We start from the raw sequence: 9,609 nt of genomic DNA on the forward strand, positions 1-9,609 counted from the left end.
CCCACAAGTCTTTTTTATTTCGATGTGTTGCAGGCATGTGCTGCCTCAGTTTAGCTTAAAGTTTAAAATTTAGTTAAAAACAAAGGCACGGGTAAGTTTTTCTCCTTGCCTTTGTTTCAAACTAAAATTTAAAGACTTGTGGGAAAAATATAAAAATAATTAAATATAAATATTTAAGAGACACAAATGCATGTAGAATTTAAAGGAAAAACAACAAAATATGTATGTTAAAATACAGTAAAATTTAAATTATGTGTTAAAATATATAGTCTAATTTATACTAAGCTGGAAAAATAAATAGTCAAATAATTTCAACCAAAAAACATGAGATAAAGTTCTTTGTTATTTTAATTGGTACATTTTAAATGTATTTATTTAGTGGCTCATTTATATAATTCTGCTTTTATTTCTAATTATGTCAGTTTTGGTCCTCCGTACTGCAAGAAGCCTGATAATCCTCTATTCATTCATATCAGGTATGTTGGAGCAGAGAAGCAAGTAAAGCATGTAGGGCTGCGGCCCTCGAGGACCAGGATTGCCCACCCCTGATATATACCGTTTCTCCCCTTTGGCTTTTTGCTGACAAGATCTGCTGACCTCTGCTTCTCGTAGCATCACTGTTGCACCTCCTCTCTCTGCACAATGTCATGAGCTTTTTATTTCTAAATCCACACAACAAAGCTCTTTCCAACCCATCCCTCTCTGTACTTCTCCATCAGCATCTTCAAAGCGAAGATGGGGCTCTGTGGAACAGTCACCTCTTGTCTAGCTTCCACATCTCCCTCCAAGATCTTCATTGTGTGGCTCATCATCTTAATCCCCCTGAACATAACTTAAATACATCACTGGAATAGATTTTAGGGCAAAAAAAGACACAAATTTAATTTAAAAATCACAGCTTACCTTGGTTTTTGCTGTATTGAAGTTTAGGCAGCTGAGCAATGACAAACAGGAAGTTGATGAAGGGGAAGTACGGGAGACGCTTTGTTGTGATGTAGATCTGAATAAGGCATTAATAAAAAACAATATTATTTTAATCTAAGTGAAATGTGACATCTGAACAAAACAAGCAAACATTAAAAGGAACTAACCTTGTTAAGCGGGTTGTGAATCCCAGCAGCTTCCAGGTAGGCGGTGATCTCATACAGCAGGGTGTTGTCCTCTTTAGGGTAAGGCAGAGTCGGGTCTTGGTAGTGGGCTTCAATGTCAGCTAGGAGGGACCTGGCAGGGACAAAATCAAAACACACACACACACAAAATAATAATTCTCAAAGACTGGACTAAAATTCGGTGCATGCTCGATGATGAGAACAGTCGTACTTGTTGAGGTTTTCCAGGGCAGCAGCCAGATGTTTGGAGTCAAACTTGCAGGAGTAGTTCAGCTCATTGGCAATCTGCTGTCTGAGAATCTGCATCTGACCAACCTTCAGCAAACAGACTTTTAACATTATTTTCAAGACATCGTGTCTTTGGATAAAAAAAAAGGAAAGTACGGACCACTACCTTCATAATGGCCTCCAGATATGAGCCCCAGATCTTCTGAGACTTAGCAACAGCGTTAGCATAAACTTTGTTGGCATTAGCTATAGGAGGAGCAAAATATTAATGTAAAAGCACTGATATAATCTGAAACATTGTGGGGGGGGGGGGGGGGTCTGAGCGAACACTTACCCACAATGCCTTGTATTGGGTTGACAGCAGCCAGCAGTGTTCTGAGGACATCCACCACTGCTTTGTCCCTCAGGATGCTCCTCTGAAGCGTCATCAGGAAGTTCTGAGGACGCAGCAAGTTGTAAAATAAATGTTTAGAGCCCAGATGGAATCTACATGGAGGTTTCAGGGTATTATTCTGTCAGAGAGCAGGGTTGTAAAGTAACTAAGCACAAATACTTTGTTACTGTACTTAAGTAGAAATTTTGGTTATCTGTACTTTACTTGAGTAATTATTTTTCAGCCTACTTTTTACTTTTACTAATTATATTTTTACACAATTATCTGTGCTTTCTACATCTTACATTTTTTTAAAAAGGTAAGAAGTAGAAAGTCGTTACTCCTATTTTTTCTGCGTTGTTTTTACTTAAAAAAATACTATCCTGATAAATAGTGTCTCCTGGATAGAGTGAATTTAATTGTGTTTGGATGAGAAGTATAAATATAAACCATTCTGACACCATATTAGCTTGTACACAACCCATCACAGCTGCATGCCGTTGGAAAAAATATTTTTTGGAGAAGTCACCTCCCAATAAATGTAATTTTGAAAAATCCAACTGCTCATTTTTACTCACTACTTTTACTTTTAATACTTAAGTAGATTTTATACCAGAAATTTACTTTTGATACTTAAGTACGAAAAATATCAGATACTTTAAAGGCACAGTGTGTAGGATTTTGTCAAGTCTTTTAGCCGAAATTGAGATAATCACTAATGACAATAATAAAAAATGTCTAATCATTGCAGACAAAGACCTTGTTTTAGTATTTTTACCTTATAAAAAGCTGTTTATATCTCCACGGTCGTGAGTCGACACTACAGGCAGCCGCCATCTTGCACCACCATCTTGTCTACGAAGGCTCATGAAGGACAAACTGCGGTGGCGGCGTCAAAAACGGTTTTAGTTGTAATACTGTAAATGTAATATTTGTTGTCTGTCATTGTAGCTGGGATAATTTTACTTATTAAAGCTCATAATCTTACCACTTGAAACATCACTAGCCCTGAAGCTGCTGGTAGACATCGCGGTTGGAATTATCAAAGGTTTTTGACACCTGAGAGACACTGTAGCAACTCCTTTGTGTTTGGAAGCGGGGGGTGGGGGTGGGGGAGGACCAGGGAGGATGATTCAACCACTCAATCACTAGATGTCGCTGAAAACAACAAATCCTACACACTGTGCCTTTAAGACTTTTACTCAAGTAATATTCTTAGAGAAGACTAATTTTACTAAACTAATTTTATGATAAGATACTTGTACTGTTACTCAAGTACCACTTTGAGGTACTTTATACAACACTGAGACACGATGATCACCTGAAGTTCCTTGACGATCATGAAGCAGAGCAGTCGGTCCAGTCCGTTGAGACCAAATGTACCCAGAGTGTTCTGGATCTCAGAGAACAGCCTGTTGTTCGTCACCTCCTGGTGGCTCTTCAAGTCGTACCAGGTGTTCAGCTGGTCGATGTAGCACGTTGCTCTGTAGAGAAGCTTGTTTATCAGACTGGTTAAAGATTTAATGATCAGAGTCCCAATCTTCTGCTTTACTTTTATCTGTTCCCATTCCTGGGCCTTACTTTGGATCAGTAATTCTTAAAATCTCTCTGCAAAGACGACCGATGAAGGTGGCGGACTCATCCACGGGGACGAACTTTGGAATAGGTATATGAGTGGACTGGTGCACACTCTGCCAGTCCTGGATCTGAAACACAAAACCCTCCTGTTGCTGGCGAACAGCTCTAAAACCTCACAGTGTATCGTAAAGACTGCACAAGGATAAACTGCTACTTGTGTCAGCCAAGTGTTAAGCCTGACCTTGGTCCTGAGGAAACAGTTGCACTCTTGCTCCACATTGTAGTTGATGATGCGAGACACTTCCTCCTGCCAGATTTTAAGGCCATAAATGCTGACATAATCCTGGATGTACTCAAACGACCTGTAGAAGCCGTCCATGGTGGCTGCCATCTCCTTCAGTTTGGGCATGAGTTCACTGGGCTGAGAAAGTATTCATATTTACTCTCTTTTTTTACTGCTGTTATCTTTGATTCTTACAGGGAAAAAATAAATAAATCACACAAACAACATTTTATAACTATTTAATGCTTTGAATCAGCAGCAAATGAAGCCAAATTATGTTTTATTTTCTGGTTACCTTCACAAAGGAATCTATAATTTTATTTAATGTGTACAAAATATGTTATGAACCTAAAGTCAAGATTAAAAAGGCTCTAAAACAGGGCTGTTCAACTGACAGCCTACAGGTGACTTCAGTCCAGCCCCATGATGAGTTTATAAAATAATCTTTCTTTTTTTATGACAAATATTTCAGTCAGAGTGGCAATCTTGTTTTATAGAGGATCTATGACAGGACTATACAACTCAATGACTTTAATATAAAAATAGATTTTAAACCATAAAAATAGATTTTTTTAAATTAGAAATTATACTTTATTTGTTTTAATTTTTTAGTTTTAAACTGTGAACAAATGAAACAGCCACATTAAATCAAGTTGTTTCCTGTTTTGATTTGTAACAGTTTATTAATCTCAAGCTTCTAGACACACTGCCCAGCCAAAAAAAAAAAAAGCTGCCACCTGAACCTAACTAAGGTCTATGATGTGGGGTTGCTGCAGTTGGTCAGGTCCAGGTTCAGCAACAGTCTGTGCTCAAAGAATGAGGTCAGCTGACCACCTGAATATACTGAATGACCAGGTTATTCCATTAATAGATAGTTTCTTCCCTGATGGCACGGCCATATTCCAAGATGACAATGTCAGGAATCATCGGGCTGGAATTGTGAAAGAGTGGTTCAGGGAACATGAGACATCATCTTCACACATGGATCGGCTCCACAGAGTCCACTGAGAATCTTTGGGATGTGCTGGAGAAGGTTTTGCACAGCGGTCAGACTCCACCATCATCAAAGCAAGATTTTAGTGAAAACGTAAGGTTATGAATATAACCACGGTTCCTTGAAGGAATGGAATGAAGTACAACACACAGTTGTAAATGGGACACGCGCGCCCTCATGCACCTGGCTGAAGCCACCTCTAATCACGTCTTTAGACCAGTGACGTGGTGACATTGAACATCTGGTGACAGGCTCCGCTTTCACCCTATAAGTTCGGAGTCACCAGCGTCATTACTCAGTTAGATACCGCCCTTCACCGAGCCTTTTGTGATGCAGGGACAACAAGGTGTTGTACTTCGTTCCATTCCTTCAAGGAACCGTGGTTATATTCATAACCTTACCTTCCTTTTCAGTCATTTCACTCAGTACAACACACAGTTGTATATGGGACTTGTCAAAGCGCCCCGCAGAGCTGTATCAGACCTGAGTTAAGTAGTGTGCCTGAGTAAGTACTGTACTAATGCAGAGCTTTGGACCCGGCAGAAAGTACAGAATGAGCCACCGAAGATGCTGTTACATCCAGGCTGTAAAATCGTGCAAATGTGTTTGGTGAGGCCCAGCTGGCCGCGGCACAAATGTCACTCACAGGTACCCCTTTAAAAAGGGCCCAAGATGTCGCTACACCCCTGGTGGAGTGAGCTTTAACTCCAAGAGGGATTGGAAGGTTTTTGCTGCTGTATGCTAGCAAGATGGCCTCTAAAATCCAGTGAGAGAGTCTTTGTCTAGAAAGAGCTTTACCTCTGTGTGGGTTAGCAACAGCCACAAACAGCTGATCACATGACCTTACATCCTGTGTGCGGCTGATGTAAGTGCGTAGAGCACGCACGGGGCACAGAAGATGCAGCCTCTTTTGCTCCTCAGATGCAAAAGGTGGAGGATGAAAGCTGGAAAGCTCTATAGACATAGAGCTGTAACTAGAAGGTATCACCTTTGGAAGATACGCAGAGTCAGGGTGCAAAACCGCTTTAGAGTCATTAGTAGAAAACTGGATACAGGAGGGGTTCACTGAAAGAGCGTGGAGGTCCCCAACTCGTTTAGCTGTAGCTAAAGTCAGAAGCAAAGCAACTTTATATAAAAGAAACTTCAACTCTACAGACTCTAGGGGCTCAAATGGAGGGTCACAGAGAGCCTCAAGAACCACAGGGAGGTCCCAAGAGGGAATACTGGGTTTAATAGCAGGCCGTAGCTTACGAACCCCTTTCAGAAAACGCACGGCTAAAGGATGAGCACCAGGTGTGACTCCATCAAAACCTGCATGGCAGGCAGAAATGGCTGCTCAGTAGACTTTAATTGTGGAGAAGGAGAGCCCTTTATCCAGTAGCTCCTGAAGAAATGTTAAAACATCTCCTATTGCACACTGAAAAGGGTCCAGGTGCTCGTTCTTAAACCATCGCTCAAAAGCTTGCCACTTATAGGAATATAATCCTCTAGTGGATGAAGCTTTTGCGTTTTGGATAGTTGCTATTACTGCTGGAGAAAGGCCTTTGGCTAATAAGCTGGACCTTTCAGCAGGTAAGCATGCAGCTTCCRTAGTTCTGGGTGTCAGTGAAAAATCTCCCCCTCTGCCTGAGAGAGGAGATCTCGTCGAACCGGAAGTTGCCAGGGTTGAGCTGCTAGCAAGCTGATTATSTCGGCGTACCAAGACTTCRCTGGCCAGCGGGGTGCCACTAGGATCAAAGACAGGCTCTGTCCGTGCACCCTCTCTAGTACAAGTGGTATCATTTCCACTGGGGGAAACGCATACAGAAGTRCATCGGGCCAAGGATGAGCTAGGGCGTCCACTCCCAGAGGAGCGCTCTGCTCTGTCATGGAAAAGAACAGAGGACAGTCTGTGTTTGCTCTGGAGGCGAACAGATCTAATGTCGCTTTGCCAAACAAAACCCAAATCTGGGCCACCACAGTGGGATGCAGCCTCCACTCCTTTGCTAGAGGTCCGCCCCTGGAGAGGAGGTCTGGACCTAGGTTCAGTCTCCCCTGAACATGAATGGCTCTGATAGACAGAAAATGAACACTGCTCCATCTGCAGAACATCGTCCACCCTCTTGGTTTAGATCCAGTAGAAACTGGGTCTCGCCCTCCTCGATGTCGGGTGAGGCCGCCTCGTGCTCCATCTGGTCCGCCCAGCTAGCAGCGGGGGCTTCGACCGCCGAATCCTCGTCTTCGTCGGACTGAGCCGTCTGGCTGGATTCGGAGAGCAGCGGGTCTTGTCGGAAAACAGCAGTTTCCCCACGATCACACGAACCAGCAGGTAACGCGGTTAGCACCAGTAAAGCTAGCCTAAGAACCTTAGAAGCTGAGCTAACTAGCAACAGCTATGTGAGCTCAGGTTTAGAGGTGACTATCGCGAGGTGAACGGCGATAGAACTGAGTAACGATGCTGGTGACTCCGAACTTTTAGGGTGAAGTCGGAGCCTGTCATCCGACGTTCAACGTCACCACGTCACCGGTCTAAAGATGTGATTAGAGGTGGCTTCAGCCAGGTGCGCGAGGGCGCGGTTGTCCCATATACAACTGTGTGTTGTACTGAGTGAAATGACTGAAAAGGAACTTAATGCAACACTGGATGGAAATAAATCTTGTGACATTACAGAAGCTTACTGAAACAATGCCGTGAAGAATGTGTGCCGTAATCAAAGCTAAAGTTGGTCCAACAAAATATTAGTGTGACCTTTGTTTGGCCAGGCAATGTATATATAAAAGTCCTGCTTTCCCAAACCAAATGGGTCAGCTGCAGCCTTGTAACTTGGAAAATTTCTAATTAAAGTAAGTGAACAAAAGGACTTACTGCCTTTTCTAACCCAATATTTAACCCCTCATCTAGTCTTGCATGTTTAAATTCAGGATCATATGAAACTCTGGCCTGTTTTTCTAGATATTTTAAATTTGATTTTAAATCAGAAAAACAATGCTGCTGTCCTGCCCCTGAGCTGTTGGCTTTCAGTGACTGTGATCCTCTGAGCAACTGAGTTGAGTAGCTCTGCTCTAAAAAATGCTGTCAAGTGGAAAACAGATCAGCTGTCTCACCTTAACCTTGGAGTTAAATGTTAAGCCTTTGTGCAATGCAAAAGCCACTCTCTTCACCAGCTCCTTTCTGATGCCATCCTCCAGAAGCTGCTTAGGATCCACCTAAAACATCACAACGTATTCATGAAGCCAACACCACATATTACATTAACAAAAAGAGAAAAATAAAAGCTTTCATGTTCTATCAGATCATAAACAAGATGGGAAAGATTTACTTTAATGATCCCAACTAGAGTCGTCTTCATCATCAAGATGCCTTCAGTGAAAATTGAGATGTCATGAGTGAGTTTTGCCACCTAGAATGACATAAAGAAGAGGAAATGTTAGTTATACTGAACACTGCGGTGAAGAACAAAATATTCTCTAATAACTGTTTCAGAGAGAAATTACCTAATATAACCGTGTTGTTTTATTTGTAAGTTTACATGTTAATAAAAACTGTTTCAAAATGAGCCTTCCAAGATGAAAAATGGGACCTTGGTGCTTCGCGTTTTAATTAAAGCATTTCAAGTAAGCCTGCTGGCACAATCTGTTTCCAGACAAAGCATTCCTTTCTGAGTCGTGTTTCTCTTCAAACGCCGTGGGGGGAGATTGAAGAAGAAGGGGAAAAAAAGTGTTTAGAAATGCCAGCGAAGTGATTGCCTCTGACTGATGAGTCAACATCAAAACAGAACATAATGAGGCCTCTTATCGATGTTCTTAATTTTACCCAAGATCAAAAAACCTTTTGTTTTTACGCTTCGTTAACATTCTGTTTAAAGTCAAAGAGCAGAAAAAGGTTTAAAACAAAAAAAAGGATGTTTTACTTCATAGCGAGCACCCAGCTGGGAGTAATCCTTCAGCTTGTCCTTATCCAGCCGTGTCGGCACTTCAATGATGTCATGGATCTGAAGTTTGATGATTTTGGCCAGGGAGGTGAACATGCTCTCTGGGATAATCTGAAGCACCTATAAGCAAGAAGAGAGAAGTTACAAACTAACCAACAGGAATTCATTTAAGCCAGAATAGTCGTCATTAAGCACAGACTGATGTTCACAGCTTCTTTTCGGGGTAAAAATTGTCAAGCAGATGGCTGTGAAGACATTTATCATCATTAAAACTGGAGCTGCGCCGATCCTGAGTTATAATTTGCGACACGCAGAGCTCATTTGTTCCAGAAATGAAATGTCACTCATATTAGATGATCAGTCTTGTCTGATTTTTTTTTTTTTAAAACTTTCCTTACAAACCAAAATTGAAGAAGGCAGTACCTTTCGAACGTACGCCACCAGCTCTCCAGAGTAGAACTGTGAGACGCTCAGCAGGTCGGCGCTGTTGGCCTGGTTGATACGCAGCAAAGGAAGATCCAACGCAGACGCCAGCTGGTCACACAAACGCACCCACAAAATCAGCTTTTACAGCACCCACACCAGCATTTATTACTGTTCCGTGTCCAGTTTGTAAGTGTGCAGAAATGATCCTCACCTTTAAGAACGTGGCTCTCAGTTTTGTGACCATGGACGGGTTGACTCTGATGCTCTCCTGCATGATGGCTGTAAAGCTGAAGAATAAAAACAAAAACAGGACAAGGATGAAATCCAGCTCACAGAAAACAAGAACTGTGGTCTTTTTGACTGATCCTGCTGACTGATTAAGTTCAACACGTTATAAGAAAAACTGAAAGAGCTAAACGGAGGAAAACTCATCCTTTTTGAACCACAGAGCACCCCTCCCCTGCACCTCCACATGCAGCTCCACCAGACTAGCAAAAAGTATCTTAAAAATGGTGGATGTTCATGATTTCATTGCCAAACACAGCTTCATAATGATCTATAATTACAGTTCCTCTGCAAAAGGTAGCTCAACATTAACATTAATGTATGAGAATACACCGGGAGGAGGCCCCGAGGAAGACCCAGGACACGCTGGAGGGACTATGTCTCTCGGCTGGCCTGGGAACGCCTTGGAGTTCCCCCGGAGG

The 9,609-nt window shown here is 42.1% G+C and overlaps 1 protein-coding gene across 4 annotated transcripts in view; it reads right to left on the reverse strand.

Annotated features, from left to right (window-relative positions):
* Positions 1–9,609, reverse strand: part of washc5 (WASH complex subunit 5) — a 24,548-nt gene that overhangs the window by 3,368 nt on the left and 11,571 nt on the right. For all 4 annotated transcript variants that reach the window (XR_001309871.1, XR_001309870.1, XM_014003381.1 and 1 more), the window contains 13 exons: positions 9,114–9,189; positions 8,900–9,010; positions 8,456–8,596; positions 7,865–7,945; positions 7,650–7,751; positions 3,530–3,709; positions 3,292–3,416; positions 3,032–3,194; positions 1,672–1,774; positions 1,504–1,583; positions 1,321–1,424; positions 1,092–1,221; positions 904–1,000 (listed from right to left, as the gene is read on the reverse strand). Coding sequence is in view for 2 of the 4 variants with exons in the window: in XM_014003381.1 (XP_013858835.1) it covers positions 904–1,000; positions 1,092–1,221; positions 1,321–1,424; positions 1,504–1,583; positions 1,672–1,774; positions 3,032–3,194; positions 3,292–3,416; positions 3,530–3,709; positions 7,650–7,751; positions 7,865–7,945; positions 8,456–8,596; positions 8,900–9,010; positions 9,114–9,189 (1,493 nt within the window). In the remaining 2 variants the exon portion in view is untranslated. The remainder of the gene's footprint in view (positions 1–903; positions 1,001–1,091; positions 1,222–1,320; positions 1,425–1,503; positions 1,584–1,671; positions 1,775–3,031; positions 3,195–3,291; positions 3,417–3,529; positions 3,710–7,649; positions 7,752–7,864; positions 7,946–8,455; positions 8,597–8,899; positions 9,011–9,113; positions 9,190–9,609) is intronic.

The sequence above is a fragment of the Austrofundulus limnaeus genome, unplaced genomic scaffold, assembly GCF_001266775.1.
Source record: "Austrofundulus limnaeus strain Quisiro unplaced genomic scaffold, Austrofundulus_limnaeus-1.0 Scaffold18, whole genome shotgun sequence".
Lineage (NCBI taxonomy): Eukaryota > Metazoa > Chordata > Actinopteri > Cyprinodontiformes > Rivulidae > Austrofundulus > Austrofundulus limnaeus.